Source organism: Zootoca vivipara, chromosome 3 (genome assembly GCF_963506605.1).
Source record: "Zootoca vivipara chromosome 3, rZooViv1.1, whole genome shotgun sequence".
NCBI lineage: Eukaryota > Metazoa > Chordata > Lepidosauria > Squamata > Lacertidae > Zootoca > Zootoca vivipara.
In genome coordinates this window covers 55,608,509-55,634,700 of record NC_083278.1, presented here as the reverse complement: position 1 = coordinate 55,634,700, position 26,192 = coordinate 55,608,509, and the positions used below count along the sequence as shown (strand labels likewise).

General features: G+C 40.3%; 1 protein-coding gene across 6 annotated transcripts in view; it reads left to right on the top strand.

Moving 5' to 3' along the window:
• Positions 1–26,192, top strand: part of PTPRK (protein tyrosine phosphatase receptor type K) — a 341,441-nt gene that overhangs the window by 66,173 nt on the left and 249,076 nt on the right. For all 6 annotated transcript variants that reach the window (XM_035109042.2, XM_035109041.2, XM_035109045.2 and 3 more), the window contains exon 2: positions 23,725–23,847. In XM_035109042.2, coding sequence (XP_034964933.2) covers positions 23,725–23,847 — 123 coding nt within the window. The remainder of the gene's footprint in view (positions 1–23,724; positions 23,848–26,192) is intronic.

Genomic DNA, 26,192 nt, shown 5'->3' with positions numbered 1-26,192 from the left:
CCTCATTTATGGTGAATGCAAGCATCTAAAATCATACTTTTGGCTTCATAATTGCTTTTACCTATGAAACATAATTGACTGTAAAATTGCTTAATCAACTAAAACAGATATGTAAGGTTTCTTTAACGGTATGACATTCCTAAAAATACTTTGCTTGTTCTCTAATTTTGTTTTTCTTCGTTTCTGTGTCTGTTCATGATTAAGCTTTTTCAGCTCTGGAACATGTGTATATGAATCCGTTCTCATTTTTCCACAAATGAATGAAGCTGAAATCTGGATCTTTAACCCAAAGCTATTAACATGGCTGCTACTTGTGCCATATGTGGTGGTTGTTAATAAAGGATAGAACATGGAAGAGGAAATGAATGTACCTTATAGTCAGTGCAAGGTCTATGTTTGCAAACTAGACCAGTCTCAGGGCATTGCTGTGAGCCCCTGTGTGACAACATAGTTAAATTTGTCTTTCTGACATGGAAAGCAGCCAGAGAGAGAACCTGCACCTGCCATGGTAAAAGAGCTCACCTTTGTGTTGAAATTTAAACTGCCAGAGGACAGCAGATGTCTTGAGAAATGATTGTCTCTGTCTCGGAGGAATGGAAACTTACTGAAAAAGTTCACTTCTGTTGCACAACAGCCTTCACTCCAGTAGTTGCAGGTCATCTGTCTAATTGACGAAGCGAAAATCCTGCCTTGCATCTAACATTCTTGTGGTGTGCATTATTCAAGAGTAGGCAGCTTTTGTATGTGAAATACGGCAACATCTAGAAATGACTTGAATATACCTACATGCATCCGCACCATGCTCTACCATTAACAGTAGAGCAGCTGTTTGGAAGCATGTAGAGAATTGTTTTCTCCCTCTCTATGCTCACTACGAATTACTTTTTGTTCCAGTCAGTGTGATTGTTATTAGGCTCTGTTTCACTTCTACATGGGTCCTTTCCCCCACTCCCTAAATGGCAGTAGAGTTCTTGAAAATATACATATGTTCTTAGTAGCTGACTCTGGCTTGATTTGGTATGCTTTGTACAATAAATCTCTCCCCCCCCCCAATTAGCCATTAAGGTTACTGATCGTTATTTAATGGATGGTGTAATAATGGACTTCTCTCCCTAATTACTAAAATTAGTGCCGTGCAAATGCGGTAGTCAATGAATGAATTAGAGTGCTGGATCATGCACTTCGACGACCCCCCCCCCACTTTCCTCCTCCCCACACTTTGATCTGCCTCAGCAATTTCAATACGTTGATAAACCACTAAGCTCCGTCCTCTCTCCCAGGGGAAAATAACCTTGTCACAATAATTGTGTGGTTCATGAGCACCTCTGTTAAGACCTGAATTTGTTACAAAATGCTTATGTGTTACAACCCACACTCAATTTATTACTCGATAAGTTTTTAAAAGCCGATGCTATTGGGAGTGTTATATTTTTGGTGTTTTTTTTTTAAAAAAAACCAAACCTAAAATAAACACAATGGGATGAAAGGGCTGCTTCTGACCAGACTGTGTGTACCTGTGAAGTACTTCCTAAGTGAACAAGGGATAGAAACTTTAATTGGGGACCATAATTTAGTGGTGGAGGGCTTTGCATAAAGAGCATTTCAAATGTAACTCCTGGCATGCGTGCATGTGTGTGTGTGTGTGTGTGTGTGTGTGTATACATACACATGCACACACATATATAATATTTTGCCCATTTTGGTTGTATTCCAGGCTAATAACATTTAGTACTGCTGTAATAAATGATTATTATTTTTTAAAAAATCTCAGGATATGAACTATTATGAGATCCAATTACTATTGGATATTACTCTGTTACATTAAAAATACTAAAAGTATAATTCATTTATTAAGAACACCATATACTGATAGATGTTACATATGGGGTGGGGTGGAGAAGCCAGTCTCCCCGGCCATTTAAGGCAAGGTCAAATAAAGTAAAAGAGTCAAACAGGATAACTTATTAATTGAAAAGTGGAGTTTATTTATTATGTTCTGGAATAATGGAATTTATAAGGCAATGCATCCTTATGTACTATTAAGTACATTATATGATAGAATACTTTGTTTTAAGTGTATCTCAACATGGTTTAGTTAACTTTCACAAAAACCAAAAGAGTATAGGAGTTGATATGAAGTCCCCTCCATGCCTGAGAACTGGATAGCTAGACTTTCCTGGGAAGAGAGGGATTGACTGTTAAACCACCCTGAGAACTGTAGCTCTTTGAGGGGAATGCAGGGTGGTCTTACAACTCTCAGCACCTTTAATAACTATACTTCTCAAAATTCTTTAGGGCAAGCCATGACTGTTTTAAAGTGGTATGATACCACTTTAAATGTATAGTGCAGATGGGACCTTGGTGCAAGGCAACTTCATATGACCCAAATAGACACAGAACTAAATAATGCTGCCAGGTCTTAAGTGTGAAGAAGGCATGGTTGAATTTAGTCCTCAAAAACCTTGCTGCTGCACATGGACGGAACTTCAGTTCTCTTTTGAAAAGGACTGGTGAATACAGAGAGCGAAAGCGGGTCCTCTTGAAACCTGTGTGTTCCATCTTGTGTTAACTTGTGCTGCTCATTAGTCTAATTGAAACCCTTTCTGGGCTAGAAAGTATTATTTCTGCTGTAGAAACAAGGATGTGGCAATATGGAGATGAATGGAAATGTGTCTTTTCTATACATAGATTCCCCCTTTGCAGGGTAGAAAAGGATGCTCTAAATTTTGATAATGCAGTTTGGGTGGTTATGAAATCAGAGGCTGGAATGTGTGTTACTTCTGAAGAGGTGTCCTAGAGTATTGACACAAATATGCTCCTTAAAAGACCCAAATCCTTGATAAAATAGGTTGGTGTCTCTGTTCTTGGCCAGAGTGTCATTTGTGGCATTTCAGCTCGCTATTGTCTTATTTCATGTACATGAAATTCCTGCTAGATCAAATTCAAAAAATAATAATTGCTGATTGAATCATGTGTAAGGTGGATCAATCGCTATGTAGATGAATGCTCTTGATTTTCCACTATGACAATAATACTCTCTAAAACCTTTCGATCTGTGATATACTGTATACCAGTTCATAATTTGTAACCTGCTGTGTTCATTGATGTGGAAGGACCAACAAGGTACCCAACAAAGCAATACTTAACCGTAAAGGGAGAAGGGGCCACTACTGAGTACAAGATTAATTTAAATCATTATTACAAGTAATGCCTTAGAATATAATTTTGATAGAATGCTGAAATCCACCTACAGTTTTTAAAATCGGAATTCTTTAAATGGTCTGAAATAGAGAATCTTGCATGATCATGGAAGCACCTCTCTACCCAGAGCCAGCAAGATCCACAAAAACCTATACCTCCCCCGTGCCCTCTGGTGCTGGCTGGCTGGTTCAGCAAGCTGCCCTTTTATATTTCTCCAATGGCTCTAATGTTGTGTCACCCTGAGGCATTGTGGAAACTTTTCAAATGGAAGATCACTGACCCGGTTGCTTCTGCCAGGTAAGCCTGTGACCAGAGGTCTGCCAGCATGGAGAGGTCGTCCTCAAACATGGCACTGGCTCTGTTTCTACAAACCACTTCTGGACTTTGGTTGTTTCCACTGTATGTTAGCACCTTTGGCTTCAAATTTTCTATGCATACAGTATACTGAGAATTGGTGGTACTTGAAAGGTGGTAAAGATACTCAAAAAGCAGACCCATTGAAATCAGTGGACTTAAGCTAGTCAACTCTGAGTACGACTGAGCTGAATGCCACTCACTTTGCTGAGTGAGATGATCAACAAATACACACTCATGTTGCAATTATTTGGCATGTTATTCCAAAAGGTAAATATATCTTCTGTGTGCAGTACTTTGAGATTCCCTATTTTTCAACTCACTCCCTGGTTAACTATTGAACGGAACCAAGTTTGATTCACTGAAGCCAAAATAGACCAAGTATTGCTTTAATAATATTCAAGCAGACTAGAACTCTGGACAAAATTGCATACTGTCAGCTCCAAGAATACATTTAATAACTAGTTTTAGGTGAGCAAGCCCTAGACACAGTATTTAAGTAATTGTAGCAGAAGTGGAAAGAAACAATTGTGAGCCCAAAAATTATGCACTTAAGGTTCCCCTCCTCTACCTGATACTGGCAGGGCACCATTAATCTTCTATTTGGATTCATTTTTGAATGAACTGTCATTTGCTGCTGTTGCTGCTGCTGTTTTTGCTATACAGCATTTGGAAGGTCCCCCTCCCCCCTTGTGCAGAAAAGAAAAGTGAGACATTGTCTCTTGGTCCCCCATATTGTACTTATCGTACTTGATAAGCGCTACAGGCCTCTGGGGGAGGGACTCAAAGGTCTAGTCCAGGGATAGCTAATGTGGGACCTTCCCACATCCATCCAGTATGGCCAATTGTCAGGAATGAACTGGAGGGCCATAGGTTACCCCCCCCTCCATACACACTTGCCCTATCATGCATGGCCAATGGTCAGATTTTATGGGAGTTCTAGTCCAGGAGAGCACCATGTTGGCTACCTAAAGTCTCCTGCTGCCATTGGCTGGACATGACTGCTGCTCTTCTGTACAGTGCTTTGTATCCATGACATTGTGAATTTCTCTTCCCTTTAGCAGGTTGGCTTGACCTTGCTGTACTTTCCTGGTTATGCATCTGCGGCTGTTCCACCCCTTCTTTTAGCTTGGAAGCAATAATCATGAGTAACTTATCCATAATGCCTTCACCGAGGGAGTGAAATAGACACAAGGTCCTTCCTCATTGCTTAGTGCACTAGTGCAGGCTTAGCGCAGAGCTTGTTAATCATGTTACAGCTGAAAGACTTAGCAGCAAAGGAAACTTTCACACTGTCTTATGTATTCCCCTTAGGCTGGAGACACAGATGATTGTAGTGGGGTTCTCACCCTCAGCGAGTTGCAGATGATACCATATAGGCATTGTTGCTTATGATCTGTACTGCTTGTGAAAAGCCGAAACCACTGTACTTAAGGACATAGAAATGTTTGTCAAATGCTTATCCTTCAGATGAAATAACACAACTATCAGAATGATATGCACTCCTAGAGGCTTGAGGTCTCTTGCATTCAGGCTAAGATGGAGCATTCCTATGGGAAAGCAATGTCACAAAGCTTTTGAGTGCATTATGAATCACCCTTCCCCAACCTAGTGTCCTCAAGATGTTTCTACATCTCTTATCTGCTCCAGCCAGCATAGTTCTGGCAGTTGTAGCTCAAAGCATCCAGAGATCACCGGGTTGGGGAAGGATGCTATTTACTGTGGGGGGGGGGAATGGGAGAGGTTGTTTACAATTTGTGGCCAATATAAAATCCTGAATCAATGAAGCCAGTGATACTTGTTTTCCTAACTTTTGTCAAATCTAAGAATCCAGTAGCCCGTCTAGTCCAGCATCCTGTTCTCACAGTGGCCAGCATGGGAAACAAGTAAGCAGAACATGAGCACCAGTGCACCCTCCCCTCCCATGGTTTTCAGAAACTGGTATTCAGAAGCATTGAGGCCTCCAAAACCATCATGGCTAGTAGCCATGGATAGCCCTAACAATAGAATGTTAAAAACCCGTCTATTTTAATTTGCATGCAGAGTATACAACACTTACGAGCCAGGTTTTGGTGCACTAGAAACCTGCAAGATACCTTGACCTTGCTATTCATGCAGCAGTGGTGTGTTTGGTCTTCTTCTGAATAAAAGCCTTATAATAGTAAAGTTAGTATTAGATTAGAGCCATTTTATACTCCCAGGATAACTGTTTCTCTTGGCTAGCAGGAACCATGTGTGCATTTAAAAAGATTAAATGCTCTGCATCAAATCAGAAATGTGTGTCTCTGAATAGTTTCCACGATTCTTTATTTGAACTGAAAGTGACAGTGCTGTAAGATTAAAACCTTCATTTACTTCTAATGTCTCCAGTAAATGTTCTACTTTAAAACTTGAAAGTGCAGATCTGGCTATAAAACAGCCCCATTCGTTTTTCACTCACAGGCTCAGTGATTTAAGGTGGTAAACTCTTGAGCATTGCTAAGCAACATACATGTCTATTGTTTGCACAGAGCTATCAGTATGAATTATGAACTATTAACTTATATGGGTAGGGTGTTTTTACAAGCCTGTCAGAAGAGTAATTGCATCCAGACTGCTTAATATTCTGTTTGGAGAAAGTGCATGTTGTATAAAAGCAGGCCTGGGGTTAGTTTTATTTCTTTGTTGCATTCCAAGCCTCTCAGTATTGACCGCCGTGAAGATTTTTCTTCCATCTGCACTTTTGTGTCTTCTGTTTCTTATGGCTCTCTTTCCCCTATCACAACAAAATGAATGCCCCTCTTAGTCAACTTCATGACTAAAATTGAAAAGTAGACTTTTGTGCTGCCATATACCAAAAGTCCAATAACAGCCTTGCATTCTGAGGTCCATGTCTGTGCTTGTAATGTGCATTCAAAGTTTAGTATTTGTTCATTTTCCTGCGCACAGGCAACATTGAGATACTTTGCCTTTATTTTTTGGCCGGCTGAAATTTATGAGAGAGTTTGGACAATCATTTTGGGGTTTAAGTATGCTCCTCGATTCATGTTTGTTGCTGGAGACTGAGGTAGCCTCAGTGGCCAGGAGTGTCATCTTTCCAGAGTTAAAACCATGCTCAAGGTGGCTTATAACATGCAAAAAAAGTAATTTAAAACATAACAAAAGTAGTCATAAGCAATACCTAAAACAGCAGAATACACACATTGAATAATTTCCATAGAAATCATTAGAAATTCTAAAATAAAGATACCCCCCCCCAAAGCAACAGCAACAATGACTCTCTATTATTATTATTATTCAAAAATGCCATCTCTTCCATGAACTTGTTAAGGCCTTTGTCACTCAGCCTCAGACCTCCAACTCATTATAGGGTTAATAATGCCAAGCTGTCTTTCAGAATATTTGTAAGGATTACTGAGCTAATGCATGTGGAATGCTTTGCACATTCCAAGCAGCTAGTATTCAAAAGCAACAAGAAAGTCCACTTGGCTTGTCATATAAATATGAGTTTTGATTTGCCTATTCTATTGTGGTTTTAACTTTCTGTATGTTTTCATAGAATCATAGAGTTGGAAGAGACCACAAGGGCCATCCAGTCCAACCCCCTGCCAAGCAGGAAACACCATCAAAGCATTCTTGACATATGCCTGTCAAGCCTCTGCTTAAAGACCTCCAAAGAAGGAGACTCTACCACACTCATTGGTAGCAAATTCCACTGCCGAACAGCTCTTACTGTCAGGAAGTTCTTCCTAATGTTTAGGTGGAATCTTCTTTCTCGTAGTTTGAATCTATTGCTCTGTGTCCGCTTCTCTGGAGCAGCAGAAAACAACCTTTCACCCTCCTCTATATGACATCCTTTTATATATTTGAACATGGCTATCATATCACCCCTTAACCTTCTCTTCTCCAGGCTAAACATACCCAGCTCCCTAAGCCGTTCCTCATAAGGCATCGTTTCCAGGCCTTTGACCATTTTGGTTGCCCTCTTCTGGACACGTTCCAGCTTGTCAGTATCCTTCTTGAACTGTGGTGTCCAGAACTGGACACAGTACTCCAGGTGAGGTCTGACCAGAGCAGAATACAGTGGTACTATTACTTCCCTTGATCTAGATGCTATACTCCTATTGATGCAGCCCAGAATTGCATTGGCTTTTTTAGCTGCTGCATCACACTGTTGACTCATGTCAAGTTTGTGGTCTACCAAGACTCCTAGAACCTTTTCACATGTACTGCTCTCAAGCCAGGTGTCTCCCATCATGTATTTGTGCCTTTCATTATTATTTTGCCCAAGTGTAGTACTTTACATTTCTCCTTGTTAAAATTCATCTTGTTTGCTTTGGCCCAGTTGTCTTATCTGTTAAGGTCATTTTGAAGTGTGATGCTGTCCTCTGCAGTATTATCCACCCCTCCTAATTTGGTGTCATCTGAAAACTTGCTCAGGATGCCCTCAAGCCCATCATCCAAGTCATTGATAAAGATGTTGAATAAGACTGGGCCCAAGACAGAACCCTGTGGCACCCCATTAGTCACTACTCTCCAGGATGAGGAGGAGCCATTGATGAGCACCCTTTGGGTTCGGTCAGTCAGCCAGTTACAAATCCACCGAATGGTAGCACTGTCTAGCCCGCATTTTACCAGCTTCTTTACATGAATATCATGGTGCACCTTGTTTTAAATTATGGCTGTAAACTTTTTGGTGACACTTTTATTGTGTATAACAGGAGTGGGGAAACCCTCCCCTCCCACCTTCTAGCCTGGACAGTGGTCCTGGTGGCCTAGCAAGCAGAACCTGTGCACAAAATCACCATTCCCTCCTACAGTTTTCAGCAGCTGGCATTCAGAAAATACTCCTCACCCTGGTTTATAAAATAAATACACCACGCTTTGTTTTTTAATAAAACATGGCCTTTTTAGAAGGAAACATTTAAATGCAAAACGTTGTGTGCTTTTTCCCATGCATTCTCTCCATTTACAGTCATACCTCACGTTGCGTTCCGCTCTTGTTACGGACTTTCAGCTTACAAATGTGGCAAACCCAGAAGTGTTTACTTCTGGGTTCGCCACCTGAGCAGAAGCGCTTGATCGCGCCGCACACATGCGCAGAAGAGGTGCAATAATTGCGGACTTTTCAGGGTGCAAACGGCACCCCAAAATGAATTACATCCGCAACTAGAGGTACCACTGTATGTTTAAATGATGAACGGCATGCCACAGTATAAAGTTAATTTGTTTCCTTTGCAGTATGGCAACATTACCGATACTTATTGGAAGGGGTGGGGGTGGGGAGCTAGTCTTCCTAGTACAGTACTGTAATCTGTTTGCTGTCCGAACCTCAAAATACTTCTGTTAAAGTAGGCTCTCAGTCCTCTAAGGACTGCAGCCAGTCTTAAATAATTCTTGCTCATAGCTCCAAGTCATACCTTTAAAAAAAACCAAACTGTTTTGCCCCTTCCCCTTTCAACACTGGATGAATGACCAAAAAGCTCTGGCTGCCCAAAGGCAGAGGTAAGTATATGAGGTTGTCTGAGTGCAGTCCCTTGGCTTTTTACTCATTGCATTTTAAGCTGACATTTTATTTTTTTTAGTATTCCGTACTTCAGCAGCTCCTTCATAGCTCTAACCCCGAGGCCAAGAGATGTCATTTTCTAAAATTGGAATGACACTTTTCTTTCCTTTTTTTGGTCCTTCTCAGCTAATCACTAGAGGCTGCTGGTGAGAGATGTTTGTCTCTATTGTTTTACAGTGTTAAGTGTCTGTTGTTGAGGGACAGCCTTTATAGCTCCAACCTTGGTGGAAACAACCACCTACAAAGGACACCTACTGAGCTACATGTTCGACTGCAGAGGAACTGACCCCCATTGGTCCCCACAATCCCTTTGGCTACAAGCCAGTTTCTTCCCAGGCATCCTCACAAGCTGTATCCCAGAAAGAGGAAATAGCCCTGGTCTCAGGTGTGTTTCAATATAAAGTGGTTCTGTGTGTTTTATAAACCTTATTTTCACTGCTCCTTACAGTATTGTAGAACCGTTCAGATGCTAAGTGATTTCTTTAAGGTACCTGAGATAGGCTTGCAGCCGTGACAGATCCGTTAATTAAGTCTATCTGATCCCTGCTGCTACACCCGAGAATAGTAAAAACTGCATATGAATTGGTTTCATTAACCAGAAAGATATTGTATAATCTTTGCAGGATTTTTTTGAAGTTCTCTTACACTATATAAGGATAAAGGAAAGCCAACCGCCACTCAGACTCCCATTGCAAACAATTAACGGTTTGACTTATATAGGAATAATGCCTTCTGAAATGGAAGTTTAAGATATATTAAAAGCACTGCGCTTGGTTTTGTACAATATGCCCACCGATTCTTTGGGGCTCTACAGAGGCAGTACTGATAAGTGTAATGGGCAACACTGAGATTGTACAAAAGGATTTGAGCTTGGAAATTTAGCATAAGAAGGCTTTCGATTTATCATCCTTCCTATGACTTGCCCTCCTAGGATGCACAAACTTCTTGTAGGCATTCCCCCATTGTCTCGTGAGTCAGGAGGGGAGTCAAATATTTAAATACACCCCAATGATGAAAATAGTGGTGCTTGCGATGCAACATTTCATCTGAAATCTTGGAGAGGTGCTTCTAATTTGTGTGGGGCAGCACAGAGCTTGATGAACTAATGGCCATGTGATCTGGTGTTAGGCAGCTTGCTTATGCATGGTTACCATATCCTGCAAATAAATTTCTACCGTATTGCAGCTTGTCATCCATAGGTTACCTGCCAGCTATTTTTGTTGTACCAGATTTAGCAAGTATTATTACTGAATGCTTAGTGCTGAAATTCTTACTTGTACAGTATAGTGTTTGAAAACCAGAAGGGAAGATATGTGTGTTGGTAGTGGGCAAAAGCTGATTTTGAGGCTTAATAACTGCTAGCATACCAGCCACTGCATGGAAACCTTTGGCTTCTTCTCTTTGCTTTCTGGACCACTGGGAAGATATAGCAGTTTCATATAACATAAAAAGAAACACCTACACGTGTTGAACAATACAGGGTTTAGCTCTTCAGTGTTGAGAATGCTGAAATGTTAATTCAACACCCATACAAAGTTGCAAAAAGAGTAAGGACTCAGCTATACAGGTGCAAATAAAACATGTTAAGTATGTTTGAAGTGCAATATACAATGTGACACTAGATGGCAGTGGCGAGCCTTATGGAAAATTCAATGTAATTTTAAAAACGCTTTTAAAAAAGCATTTTCCAAACCGTTTTTATGGATTCCACCTAGGTTTCACTTAACTGCATATTTGTTATTCAGTGGCTATCTAGTGCAAATAAGGTATTATAGGTTTAAATCCATTGGTGATTGATGTTATCATTCTTATGTTGTGCTGTATTTCCAATGTGTTATGTGCCAGTTATGAAATATTGATTTTTATATGGTCTTAAGCGGCTTTTATTGTTTGGAGGTTACTGCTATTTATGAAGGCTTTCCCCCTTAATATATTTCTATATATTGTTGTCTATGTTTTCTCATGGTGCTCTTCAGTCTAGTAAAGCTTGAAAAGTAACTTGTGTTGGAGAGTCATGGTTTGAGGCAATCTAATATGTCTGCTTTTCCTTGTTGCCTGAAAAAGAGCTCTGTGCTCAAAATGGAGTAGAAGCAATATTTCTTCTTCTCATTTGGATCTTCTGAATTTTACTGGGTTTGTTTCTGTTTTACGGTGCTGTCCTGTTGGGATGTACAGTTTAGTAAAGCTAAGTAGCTCAGTGTTGCATGATCCATGATCGGAGGCAATCTGCAGTCTGTAGGGAAGTATTTCTTGGATATACGTAGTGACAAGTGGTATAAGCTCCAGGCCACTCTGACCGCTGAAATAATTTACCTTTCTTCCTTAGATGAACGAAAATTGAAAAGTCTCAGGTTTCCTTCCTTTCCCCATGGATTTTCCTTCACTAGTTTAGGTGAACCAAATTGCTTGCAAACAACTCCCTTCTAATATTTCCTGCAAAATTAGATTCCTTCAAGGGCCTATGTGATCTCTAGGTTCTCCTGGAGTAATTTTTCTTTCTTTCTTTCTTTTGCCAATTATTTTGATTGCTGTTCCAAATTTCAATCCAGTCATCACAGATTATTATAAATTAATACCAAATTAATACAGTTTTAGTTAAATGACTTCCCACTCACAATTGTTGATGCAACCTTAATTTCTAATATTACTGTGTATTTTACATTATCTCCAGTTACAACCCATTACCCAAAATTATCCCTTAATTGTCAGCTGTATTCTTAGCAGTTTCCATTCATGTTGAAACATTTTTTAAAGCATTTACATACTTTTGTAAAACTTCAAGTGAGAATATAATACTTCTTTTCCTTTCATTCTGTGTTTGACTGTTCTGATATATAACCTTCATATATAAAAGGTAAATCTTCATTGGCCTTATCCTCTGCCATTTATATCAAACATCTCCATTCCCAAAGATGACCTTGAGCGGCATCCCTTTCTGGGTGCCTGCAGTACTATTATGGTTGTTGTTCAGTGCATAGCTCAGGCATGTCCAAAGTCCATTTTGGGGGCCTAATCCAGCCCATTGGTTGATTTAATCTGGCCCCCATGGCAGTATATATTCTGGGGTTAAATTCCATAAAAAAGCTCAACACCTTTGGGGTAAAATTGTAAGAAAAGCTCAACAACTCCCATCCTAAATAAAGCTCAACAACTTTGGTCGGCCCTCACACATGTTCACTTCATCAAATCTGGCTCTCTTTGAAAAAAGTTTGGGTACCCCTGGCATAGCTGGTATCTCAAGGTTAACTCTGGTTGCCCCTCCTCCTCCCCAGCCTGGCACTTTCTTTCCATAATACTCCAAGAAGTACATTGTTGTCTGAAAGTGACAGCCCTTGCCTTTGTTCACAAGAAGTTCCAAGATCTCTCCATTTTCATCTCCTTTAAATCTCATCAACGCAGAGGTGGGTGGCTGGGGGGAGGTATTTCAGTACCATCCTGCAGAGAGTCTGGGACCGCCTTCCCTTCCTGCTTTCTTCCATCAGCACACTCAAGGGTCTGCACTGCCTCTCAATTGGAGTTGCCAAATCTCTCCATGTTGTTCGCAGTCTACAGTCATACCTCATGTTGCATCCGCTTCAGGTTGTATGTTTTCGTATTGTGTCCCACGGCAACCCAGAAGTACTGGAATGGGTTACTTCCGGGTTTCACTGCTCGTGCATGCTCAGAAGTGCTAAAGCGTGCTGTGCGCAGATGTTGCGCTTCAGCTTACGTCAGTTCCGTGTTATGAACGGGCCTCTGGAACGGATCCCATCCATAACACGAGGTTCCACTGTATTCTTTTGTGCCACCGAACCAAGATTTTACTTTAGCCTTATCAAGAATAACAAATTTTCTAGATCCAAATTTCCACGGTCTTTCTCAGGGGGAGTTATCTCTTCTTCTCCTTGGATCCCAGAGAGTCAGTGGAATCCCTGAGTGAGCTGGGATCACTAGTGGTCACAACTATGAGGACCAATAAACTAATGCTCAATCTGACAAGGCAGAATATATTAGTAAGTAGATCTCTAGACTGAGAAGAAAGTAGATAGCCTACTCTGGATGGGGTTGCACTTTTTCTGAAGGAGCAGGGTCACAGAGCAGAAATACATTCATCATTTGGTTTTACGGATGCCTGCCATGAGCAGGAGCTTTGCCTGCTGCACCAACTATGCACTGAAAAAGTCCCCGTGTTCAGTGGCTTGGTACTAAAGATTGCCAGTATTTTTAAAAGGGGAGAATGCATGTGTGCCTAAATGTACAGTATGGAACACAATTGGATCCCAGCAAGTATATTTTCAGGAAAAAGAATGGTTTGATCATTTTTGAATGAGCAAAGTGAATTATTTATCAAAGGCAGTGTAACTTGAACGATCATGACTGACCTCCCATGTCTGAAATGCAACATTATTTGCTGCTACAATTTTTAATATTAATTTGAAATAGGTAACTTATGAGTAAAACTAGCTTTTGATAAGAAAAGGAGGCTACATATTGGCTACACAACAATCAGTTGCCTGTAAAACAGCCATATTCTCTTCTAAGCATTTTGAAATAGAAACAAATAGGCATTGATTAAATAGGATATGCAAGTTGTGTGGTAAAACTAAGAGCATCTTGCCTATTTGTGTTATGCAGAATATTGCTTCCTTTCATCCTCAGTCCAGTATTCATGAGGATGTGAGTCTCAAATGACAGGTAAGCTGCAGAAGATTCAAGTTCATTTCTGTTCTGTCACTGCTAATTAGGTTGCAGCAGAGCTTTTCTACAGTAAGATGTTTTGCCAAACCTGTCTAAAGCACTTTCTGCAACCCTTTGACATCACACTGGTATCTCCCGAGATCACTGAAGGTGTTACTGAATGTGAAATTGGCTTAGAAGTGATTATCATTATTTACTCCATAGAATATCTGATGTCATTTTTGCATTTAGTCAACTTGAGAATTACTTGAAAGGGGAAAGATTCAGGTTGCACTTGATGCGTTAATCCAGACACTGGGTAATAGACAATGGTAGCTTTATGTTTGCTGCAGTTTCCAGCATGTCGTTTTCCCCTGTCACTTGGGAATGTTCCATGCATTGTGGAAAGAGTGGGTGCATGTCTATCCCACATGTACCCTCATTGTTTGCAAAATATTGCAAGACTTTTGAAGGCTCATTTTGGGGTGGCTGAGCAATTCCATAATAACAGCTATTTGAGTATTCTTCTGTACATAACCCGAGCCCCTTGCAATTTGTCCTTCAATGTCTCATAGTACAAAGTAGTCAAAAGTGATAATAAAGCTTATTTGGCACCTGTCTCTGAAAATAGCTGACTAATGTAAACAACCATTGCTTTGTGCCACCCTTTCCTTTTTCTTTCCTGTACAGTGGTACCTTGGTTCTCGAACTTAATCCATTACAGGAGTCTGTTCGACTCCCGAAACCATTCAAAAACCAAGGCACAGCTTCCGATTAGCTGCAGGAGCTTCCTGCATTCAAGCAGAAACTGCGTCGGACATTTGGCTTCCAAAAAACATTCACAAACTGGAACACTTACTTCCAGGTTTGCGGCATTCAGGAGCCAATTTGTTCGACAACTAAGCCATTTGAGAACCAAAGTACCACTGTACCTGCAAACTACGTAGCACTCATGTACAACCTATCCAGATCCCCTTCCAGTTAGCCTGCCCTCTGCATGGAGTGGCTACTGGTGCAGTCTGCACAAAGGATTATGCAATTTTAATGTGCAGAATTTGCACTGGATTGTACTTGCTTTCTCAGGTGTTCCTTTCAGTACTACTTCTTTATAGTGAAAAACACAATGGAATTTCCCATTTGGGTGATTACCTCTATTTCCATGTTGCCTCCATCACTACTGTACATATTGCTGTTCAGTTGCAACTCTCAGCTCCAGATCTCTCTGTATTCTTCCTGGGTTTGTTTTATTCTTCCTGGGTTTGTTTTATCAGGTAAAGTGTGGGATGAGCCATTCCCATCCTGTTTACATTACCCCTTTTTCCTTCTTTCCACCCACAGGTTTTGTGCTGTTATGAGTGGGGCCATGTCCCACTCTTCAGCTCCCTTGACCTCTGTGTGTTCAGTTTATAGGTTTTTCCATGAGACTAGGAGCCCTGATCCTGTGGAGCCTCTGACATGCATTGAATGTGCAGAGGAGGTGACAGCGCTACTTGATCCTTTGCAAACTGATACGCTGGCAGGAAACTATTCCATCATGAGAGAAGATTTTGCCCTTAGATGGTGGAGCAAATGGGGAAATGCAGCTTCTCATGCTTTTGGAAGCTCAAGCTAGAAAGGAAGTAGAGAATCAGATTTCAAGGAGTCCAAAGAGAGGTGTACTTTTCTGTAGTGTTCTCTGTTTGCTGTTGTTTCAGATGACTGTATAGGTCTCTGGTTTTTTCCTGAATTTGGCTGGTATGTATTCCTACTTGTTGAATCAGGTTCTTTCCTATTTCCAGGCTACCTGATGATGGTGATGATGATGAAGTACCTGAAGTACAGTGATCTGAGAGGTTGAAAGCTAATTGATATATTCTGAGATAGCATGGTGTGAACAATATGCAGCCTTTTCATATTTCCAGTTGCTTTCTGTCAATTGCTCCCCTCAGATTAGTCCCGATTAGTACACTTCAGAATGAGTTTAATTTGCATCAGTTTTAGTAACATTCAGTGTTTCCTAAATATCAGGGTTATTTTTAACCTTAACTATGGATGAAGAAATGACTTTGGCTTGAAAGGAAATATGCACCAGATATACCATGTCATATCTAATTTGTAGTGTTAATTCCTGATTAGCTAGCTAGCATTCTGCCTGGATTTTGAAATGAGTCTTGGCAGTTTCTTAATTATTTGGTATGCCATTAAGGGATGATAATACTCTTTGGAAATACTAGTGAAGTATTCAGATGAGAGGTGAGTTGATTACATTGATCAATTTGTTTTTACATTGCTTTTTATATTAGTGGTTTTAAACACAGTCCCATGTTTGAAAGAATGGGTGCATGTGCTGGCCTTGCCCTGCCATTGTGCAGAATGGCCACACCCACCCACCCTTGCCCCTGCGATTGAGGGACCGTGTGATGTCAGCATGTCGAGTGCACACACACCGTGGCCTGTTGATGTCACTCACGCATGCTGCAGAGCATGCTGACATATTGTGCTGATGCCCTGCGGGGTGTGTGTGTGAGAGAGGGGCTGCCCCTTCATTGAGATTTGGGGGTTTGAGCTCAGCCCTCCATGGCCCCACATAGATGGCACCCCTGCCACCTACTGTGTGTTCATTGGGTGTATTGAAGGAGCTATAGTTGCTCACATGGAGGAGCATTATGTGCATAGAGACCCTTCACATGGCAGCCAAATGTACAGACAAAGGGGGGTACTGTCTACAGTGGTAAAATGATACATTGCGATGGAGTTTTGCCCATGTTGGTGAATAAAAACTGTGTGCTTTAACCACAGGGAAGAGTGGTTTCTTACTATCCTCTTAACCTACCACCCTTGGGAATATATGTGTACTAGTGACATTTAAAACATGTAATAGACTATGCTGATTCATGGTTCTTAATTATACTTTCATATACTGTACTTAATGCTTCTATAATTTATATTGAAATTCATTTGGAGGGGGAACTAGACTTTGCTGACTGTGTAGTATGAGATAGGTAAAGGTAAAGGACCCCTGACAATTAAGTCCAGTCGCGAACGACTCTGGGATTGCGGCGCTCATCTTGCTTTACTGGCCGAGGGAGCTGACATTTGTCCGCAGACAGTTTTTCCAGGTCATGTGGCGAGCATGACTAAGCTGCTTCTGGCGAAACCAGAGCAGCGCATGGATACGCCGTTTACCTTTCCTATTTATCTACTTGCACTTTGATGTGCTTTCAAACTGCTAGGTTGCCAGGAGCTGGGACCGAACAACGGGAGCTCACCCTGTCGCAGGGATTCGAACCGCCAACCTTCCAATCGGCAAGCCCAAAACTCAGTGGTTTACACCACAGCACCACCCACGTTCTTAATTTTTAATTTTGCAATAAACTGTCATGCCATTATGTTTGCTGAACATAATGCAGCCACAACAGAACAGTATAGCTACCACAAAAGTGGTGATTCCCACACAACAGAGAAAAAGGCTGCATCTTCAGCATACAATGGAAACTGTACAAGGAATTCCACAGTTTAGGGGCTGCTACCGAGAAAGCCTAGGCCACCATTCCCTACATTTCTGAGGGTGGAGGAAGTAAGAAGTGAACCCAGTGTGCTCCTGTGATCTACAGATACTTTCATTTCATCCTCAATGGCTTTTGACAGAGCCTTTGGCCTCTTGAATATATTATGTTTTGAAGTCAAGGAGTTAAGTTTTATGTGGCAATTTTGAATGTTCTTGTGAAGTAGTTGTATTCACCCATGAACTGCCTTTCACTCAAGGCAGCATACAATAAAAACAGGTGTTTGTTTTAAAAAGTAGACACGTGTTTTTTTTAAAATAAAAAAACAGCACAGTACAATACTATGCAAAAGAGACACCCATGGCAGAGACCCTTTCATCCAGTTGTGGTACATCAGTTGTGGCCATGACACAAAACATAGGGAACTGCCTTATACCAGGCCAGACTGTTTCACTCATCTAGCCTTGTACTGTCTGATTATGATTAGCAGCCATTCTCATAAGCCTTTCCCATCATCTGCTTCTTGAGACCCTTTTAACTAGTGATCCTAGAAGGACTGAACCTGGGACTTATTGCATGCAAAGCATATGCTCTGCTAGGAGCCATTGTCCCTTCCCTGAAGCTGTGATAAAAGTCAGCAGAATGGGCGCGACCCTGGAAATGCTAGGTGTCAGTCTCAATCTGTATCAATACATTTACAAGATGGGTCAAAACACCCAAATTCAAATTTACTTTGAGTTTAGTTTGTAGCCAATTGAATTAAAAACCAAATTAAAAACCCAGTGTGCATTCCATTGCTGTGCACAGTGGAAATTTACTGTTACTGGCTTGGCTGGTTTTTTGCAAGCAGTAAATGGCAAACTCTGAAGTTGCTTGTGCACTGTCGCCACTAGTTAGCACTAATCAGGATTTAGATTCCTAAAATTAATAGGGGCTTTGAAGGACAGCAATTAGGAACATTAATCTTCCAAACGAGTCCATGTGAGATCCATTGGTACTTTCACGTTTATATACTTGAGGGCACTTAAGCCATTAAAAAGGGTAATGGCTGCCCTTAAGGCATGTGTGTTAAAGCAGTATGTCAGTTTGGTATTGTGACAGCAGACAATGATAACATTGCTTAAAGGAATACCACTCTTCATTTTATCAGTTTAACTTTCCATAGCAATGGAAGCTTTTGCTGCAGAATGGTTCTAGCACTATTATAATCTTAAAGCAGGCAAGATTTGAACATTAAGTTTTGTCATGACAGATGCTGATTAAAAAGGTCCCTCGGTGAGAATAGTGTTGTAACTTTTCAGAGGCTTTAATGTTGTTTCCTGGTACGTTTTCTCGCCTCCCCCCTTTCCATTCTGTAATCTGCCATCCTTGACAGTTGCTCTGACATAGCAATCAGCTGAGTAGAAAACAGTGCTCCTTGTTTTTGTTTGACAATCTAAACTGATACATAAATGCCTAATATATAAAAGACTTCACTCGGGTGGAACCAGAACTGATTTTAGATGCTTTAGAAAATCAGTCCAGCATTGTCAGAGATATTAAAGTTCTGTTTGCTACCAAACAACATTTGAATTTTCTCCATTATTTCCTAAGGAGTGAATTCTCCCCCCACTGCTGCCCCCCCCCAAAAAGTTGGTTGATCTTGATGATAAATGCATGTCAGTACAGGTATCTGCCACTTCTTATGATAAATATGGAGTGACATCTTCGCTGATTGAGCTAGTAGGAGTGTTTCAGATTCTAACTCATTTCCAAGTTCCCATCCACTCTCAACTTGAACCTCTTCAGGGTTTGCTTCAGGTGAGCAATACTTAATGCTTAAGGGGAAGCTTTTAACCTAGTGTGCGTATGAACTTAGGCTTTGGTTCAACACACTTTTCTAAACTTGTACCAAGTGTGTGGTTTAATATAAGCCCCTGAGCAAAGGTTATGCCACAACAATAAATCATGTAATGTTGTATGAAGACAAAGGGCAGTATTTAACTAAAGCCACCTCATCAGCACCCCACTCTCCTCTCCCTGTGCAGCCAGCGCCCTACCCAAATCTGCTCCAGGGGGTTGTGGGAACTCTGATAACTCTTGCATGGGGTGGGTGGGCTCAGGGCAGTAGAGGGGAGAAAGTTGTATCATATAAGCAGAAATCATTGCACTGATGGCTTGTTGGGTACAAGCCAAAATAGCAGGTTGGGAAATAGGTTATACAGATGGTGTTTCCTGCTTGGCAGGGGGTTGGACTGGATGGCCCTTGTGGTCTCTTCCAACTCTATGATTCTATGATTCTATGGTTGACTATAAAGTTCATTGGACTTGTTTTGTAAACTGCAGTGCAACTGTCAGTTCCACTTGTGACCTGTCCCTTCACTTTCCATGAAATTATGGCCAACTTATTAAAGCAGGTCTGTTATGAACCTTGCGTCATGTAATCTGCAGAAGATTACTGCCGCTTGGTATTACATGATCATATTTCAGTGACTCAGTTGATGTATAGAATAAATTATTTCAGGATCGGCATCAAACTATGATACAGAATTTTATACATTTAGTGAGCTTGTTTCCCACAATATTATTGCTTAAATTTTACATACAAAGCTGACATGCAGAGAAAGACCACTGGTCCATCCAGCTCAATATTACCGCCTCTGACTAGTTCTGAGGATAAAGTGATTCCCATCACCTCCTGTTTGATTTTTTCAACTGAAGATACCAAGGTTTTACTTTGGCATACATAGGCTATACTACAGAGCAATGGCCCTTCTCCAGAGATGTTGGCAATTGAATTTGGTTGAAAAGGTTATTTATTGCATAATATCTTATTTAATTTGACCACATTCTAAAGTATAAATACACTTGAAAGCTCCTGACCTGCACCTCTTGACTTAATAAGCTTTAATTGCTCATTTAATTGTTTAATTATGCTGTTTTAATGATCTTAAATTTATTGTACATTTTAATTCTGGGTGTTTGTAATGTTTTGATGAAATTGTTTCATTGTGCATTTTAATAATTCTTTGACATATTTTTATAACTGGTTTAGAACTGCAAACCACTTAGAAGCCATTTTGGCTATTAAGCAAATAATAATAATAATAATAATAATAATAATAATAATAATAATAATAATATTGTTTTCAGTAATTAATTGATATCCACTGTATAAAGATGCCTACTAGAAGTCTAGAATATGGTTATAGTCTAGATTTGGTTGTTGCAAACAGTTAGTTTCTTGTAGAAGTTCCATAATGGCATACAAATAGCTCAAAAATGGCAAAACTAAAAAACTAAAAATACTAAAAACAACAACTCAACAACTTTGCCCCCCCCCCAAAAAAACAGCTCAACAACTTTTCTGTCCAGATTTTCACTGTATGAAATATAGCAACTCTACATAATGCTAATGAATAAATCTACATATGAAGATTAGGCAAGCCTCTTATTGAACCTAGTAGACACAAAACTGCATGATACAATTCTGAATTTTTTTCCTTTAAAAATTATAGATTGCCCCCCAGCAATGCTTTCCGTGCATGCATTTATAAGGTTTTTGAACTTTTGTGGCATGAATAGACCTTTTGATCAGTGTTAACGTTTTGTGCAGAGAGTGATGGCATTCCTTTTGTAGCCTATCCTTTATTAATATAGTGCTCCTTCTCCTCCTTCATGGCACAGTAATGAAAAATGTGCATGGTTTAAACCTTAAAGAGTGTGTGCCTATAAACCTGGATATATAAAGCAGCTGAGATTACTCAGAGCCGAACTCTCAGTTGGTGCCAATGTAATTTGGTGTAACATTATGCTTTCCTACTGGGATAGCTTTTAGCTGCATTTTAGCACTTTTGTATCAGTATTGCTACATAAGAAGGTTGGCAGTTTGTAGCCAGTTAATACATGGTATTGTTAAATGCATGGCTGCTCACCTGTTAAAAGTTCTTTTAAGTGCACGTAGACACACATGTTTTGGGATGAAAATGTGAAAAGCACCAAATGACAGTGGCTTTGTCAGGATATCGTGACCTGTCAAACTGATCATTGTAATAAAGGTGTTGAAAATCAGGAATAGGACCATTGGAAGTTGCCTTATTTTGAGTCAGACCAATGGTCCCATCTAGCTCATATTGTTTATGTGGGAATTAGACTGTGGTTTCCATTTGCAGAGCATGCGAAAGGCAGCCCTGGGTTGTTGGACGCTTTCAACTTTTAAAAATGTTACCAAACCAGAGCTCTGCAGGCAACAGTTTGGACAGCTTCACCTCTTGCAAAGCCAATAGACCTAGAGCAGGCATGTCCAATTCCCAAGAGACTGTGATCTACTCCCAGTATAAAAGAAAACTGGCAGTGATCTACCCATTGTCATTGGCGGGAGAAGGATAGTGTGTGGGGGTGTGGATTGCCCAGAGTTGTTGAGCTGTTTTTAGGAGGGAAGTGCCCAGCCCAGAGTTGTTGAGCTTTCTTGGGGGAGAATTGTACAGAGTTTTTTTTAAGCTTTTCCCTGGTAACTTTTTGTACACAGTAAGGATCCTGTGATCTACCAGGATAGATCTGTTCGGCCTTTCTGACCACATAACTCAGGTGGTCAGAAAGGCCCAACAGAGACTCCATTTCCTAAGGGTCTTGCGAAAGAATAATGTTAAACAACAACTGATGAACTCCTTTTAGCGGTCCGCAATAGAAAGTGTCCTTTCATATCACAGTGTGGTCTGCTGGCCTGACAGCCACGGAAAAGAAAGTCTCTACACGGGTGGTGAATACAGCACATGATATCATGGGCTGTCCCTTGAGTCTGCTAGCTAGATGACATCGCAAGGGATCATTGCCTTAGGAGAGCGAGAAAAATTATCAGGGATGACTCACACCCTGGTCATCACCTCTTTAATCTTCTACTCTCCTGCTCGGGCAGGAGATACAGAAGTATAATCAGCCATATCAACAGGCTGAAAAATAGTTTCTATCCATGGGCTGTTAGGCTGTTGAGGGAGGCTCATTTAATTTCATTGTACACAGGTTGTACAATGACAATAAAGGTATTATTATTATTATTATTATTATTATTATTATTATTATTATTAAGTTGGCACCTTTTACACGTAAAGCCTGTGCTCTTCTATTGAGCTGTAGCCTCTCCCCATTCCTCCTCCTGAGGGAGGGAAGATCTGTTGCCTTTCCTTAAGACTAAAATGAAGGTTTATTACCTTTGACTTTGAAAAAAGGTCTTTGTGCTCATCTTTGCTTAGTTATTTTTTATAAAAAGCACAACTTCTTATTCCTCACACTTTTCCTCATAATGTCTCTATTCTGTAATTAAGATTGCCTGCTTCTCACTTAATATCAAATACAACATAACAGGTTTTGCTTGTAGAAGAGGCAGGGGGCCATCTGTACTTTCATATAACTTCCCTCCTTGCAGTATACATGCTTCTGGAGCAAGACCTATGCTGTATTTCAGGAATGGGGGACATTTGCCCATCATGTTGGTGTGAGGTTGGTGTTGCAGTCCACCAACATATGGCGCCCATCCCTCCATCTCCATCCCTGCTGTAGTTCTACTAGCAGAACTTTAATTTGCCCTTCCATGCGTTCTGGGTTCTTCAGCTTTTCTTGAAGCAAAACATCTGAAACTACACTGAATTGCAAAAATAAAACCATTCCTCTCCTTCAAACCCTGTTCTTTCCCCCCCGTCCCACAATGGGCTGAATTTTGAATTTCCTTGGCATTCATGTTACCTTAACAGCAGCGACTGTATAAAGACACAGTCCTCAGATCTAGGGCCTTGTTGATTGCTTTTAAGGTTTGTATCGTATCTCTCTTATCTTCCTCTCTTTTGTTGATAGATCAATGGTAGTAAGTCAATAACATTCAATTAAAACTCTACTAATGCAAGTATTAGTGATTTTGTTCTCTTTCACTGTGGATTTTGCTGAATGTCAAGTTTAATTCAGTGTAGTATCTTACTTTGCAGTCTATCCTCAGTTCTTACTCAATTTGTCCCATCCATCTTTCACTGTTTCATATGCTCCTTTAAATAAATATTTATTTTCCTACATTTATATCCCACTTCCCTTCCATCACGGAGTTCAATACAGTATATATGTGGTTCTCAGACAGTCATTCATTCATGCATTGACCACAACTAGATCTGGTTTACTGTACTTTAGCAAGGTGGTGGCCTTGTGTACCTTCAGACCATACCCTTTGAGCACAGTACTAAACCACATGGAGTTGAGTTGCTTGGCTTGTGATTTCTGACCCATTGAGGGGATTTCTTTGAACCTGACAAATTGAAGCAAATTATGATGAGGGACAATGTTATTCAAATTTTCTTTTAAAAAAAGCACTCCTGGTATGGAAACTCAGGAAATTTTCATTGACTGTGTGAGCATGCTTCAGTAATTTTCCCTTTAGAAAACACTTTGGATAAGATTATATGCATGTGCTCTTAGATCTGATATTTAAGACATAACCTCTTTCCCTCTTTCCCTTTCTTTTAGGGGGTTGCACCTTTAATGACGGTCCAGGGCCCTGCGATTACCACCAAGACCCATATGACGACTTCGACTGGGTTCATGTTAGTGCTCAAGAGCCTCACTACTTGCCACCTGAGATGCCTCCAGGTAAGAGTGGCTACAGTGATGGTGAAAGCTAAATACATTGATTCTGTGGAATATGGCTGGGATTATAGCACCCAGTAGTGTCCATCACACAGAAAGCTCTTTGATCCAGTCAACATTCCTTAAGTGGGACCTGGGAGGTTGGTGGCGGGGGGGGGGCGTATTGCTGTTGTTTTGCTTATCTCATTCAGCCTCCACACCACTTTCTACACTGTTATGAAAGTGGAATTGACAAGATGTCTTCGCTCTCTGTTCTACAAGGGAGAGAGATGTTATTTTGTTTGCTGGGTCAAAGAGCCTTCTGTCAGTGAAAAGGACACCACTGGAGTGTGGAACCAGAGTGTTCTTTTCTAAGAGCTGTTATTCTTTGAGCAGGTTGGGGGAATGGATGAGGTTGTGGTAAGATTCAGCTGTGTAAAAGAAACACTTAATAAAATTGACTGTGAAGGCTTCGAGGTATGTCTTAACTATAAACTTACCTTGCTTTAGATAATAAAACTGAGAGCAACTCGTAATAAGATAACAGTAGCCTACTTCACAGGGAAGTTGGATGGATAGCTAAATTCCAAAATAGGATGACTCACACATGCCAACATAAGAGTTCCATGTGCCCCCCCCTATCTCTCAAATTTAATGTTGATGTTCAGGTGTGTAAGTGTTAATGCGTATGTAGTCGAAATAGCACTTAGTTATGCAAAAGAGGGGAGTATCAACAAGCTTGGGAGAACATCATAGTATGCAGAAGTACAATTTTTTTGAACAAAGTGAAATGGGAGAAGCACAGTGAAGATAAGCATGCTCAGTTATCATGGAATGCTGATGGTTGGGGTGATGGAATGAGAGATAGTGGTGGAAATGGAATGGAGCTCCTTAAATTATGAACAGAAGCACTCCATTTGGTTGCCAGTCACACTTGTAGTATATTACAAATCTGTCATGCCTTCTTAGTGAAAATGATGTTGGCATTATTTTATTTTATTTTTGCTCAAGGGACTTTACTTTTGGAACCTAGAGAAGCATTTATATGTAGGCTTCCCATGTTCATTTGGAAGAAAATAATCTCCCATTTTTTTTCTTAGGCTGTAGGTTAGCTATTGGCCTTCACTGTCACTTTTCAGTAGATACAAAGAATGAGCCACCAGCAATTTGTCCTGCACAAAAACCATTGAACCTAAGAGAGCATAAACAAAAAATAAAAGAAATTGAAAACCTTAGTGACAAAAACTGAGGTTACAGAATTAAGCCATTTAGCCCACTGTGAACAGACTTCAGGCTCCCGAGATCTATGTTTGTTTGTTTTTTACTACACCTCTTTCAATCCCCCAGCAGGAGCCAGGCAGAAAGACTTATCTAGATACCTACTAAACTGAATCCAGCCCTTCCACTCTCAAAATTCCCTCCTGGTTACCCCCAGCTTTTTTTTCATTCTAGAACAGGCATTCCCAAACTGTGGCCCTCCAGATGTTTTGGCCTACAACTCCCATGATCCCTAGCTAACAGGACCAGTGGTCGGGGAAGATGGGAATTGTAGTCCAAAACATCTGGAGGGCCGAAGTTTGGGGATGCCTGTTCTAGAAGTATAATTTGGGTGGGAGAGGTGGAGGGAAGTGGCATCTTAATGTTCTTGCAATTGTTAAACAACAGGGTGTAAGAAATCCTGGCCAATCTGTAAAAAATCCCCCAGATATCTACCAGTCTATCTTCTGGCCACTGATTTAGCCAGAGTAAAATATGGAAGAGTTGGTATATGTGTTTAGAATTACTTGATGCTTCCCCACAAACATATACAAATTGAAGTGTATTTTGTACAGGAAAACACAATTATTGAAAATATTTTAACATTTTAACAGTGATACAATCTTTAAATTTAGTGAGTGATAAATACAGAGAGCATAGTAATTATTTATATCCCTGGCTGCATCCAATTAATTTTGTTTACTGCAAAGATTCCCCCCCACCCTTTCCAATTCAAATTAATTTTAGTTGATGATATGTATTTGCTGAATTATAGTTGTAAGTCAAGTAACATGGAACAAATTAAAAATCTAACATATCATGTTTAAAAATAGGTGTGCTGTATCTGTACAGTAAAGCTCATTCAAAGTATCTACATATGCCATCAAATTTTATTTTCAGCGTGGAATATTAACATTTTCATCTAAGCAATTTGTAATGCCAAAAGGTCTTTAGACCTAATGAAAAGGTTTGACTTAATGTGTGTGTGTTCTTGTGAATTGGTAAATCTGCTCTTTGGTGTGTTCGCCATAAGCAAAAAGTTTGCTTAAATAGGTTTACCTGATGGTTTCCTCATTTTTTTAAAAAAAGAAAAGACCAGGTTAACTATCGCC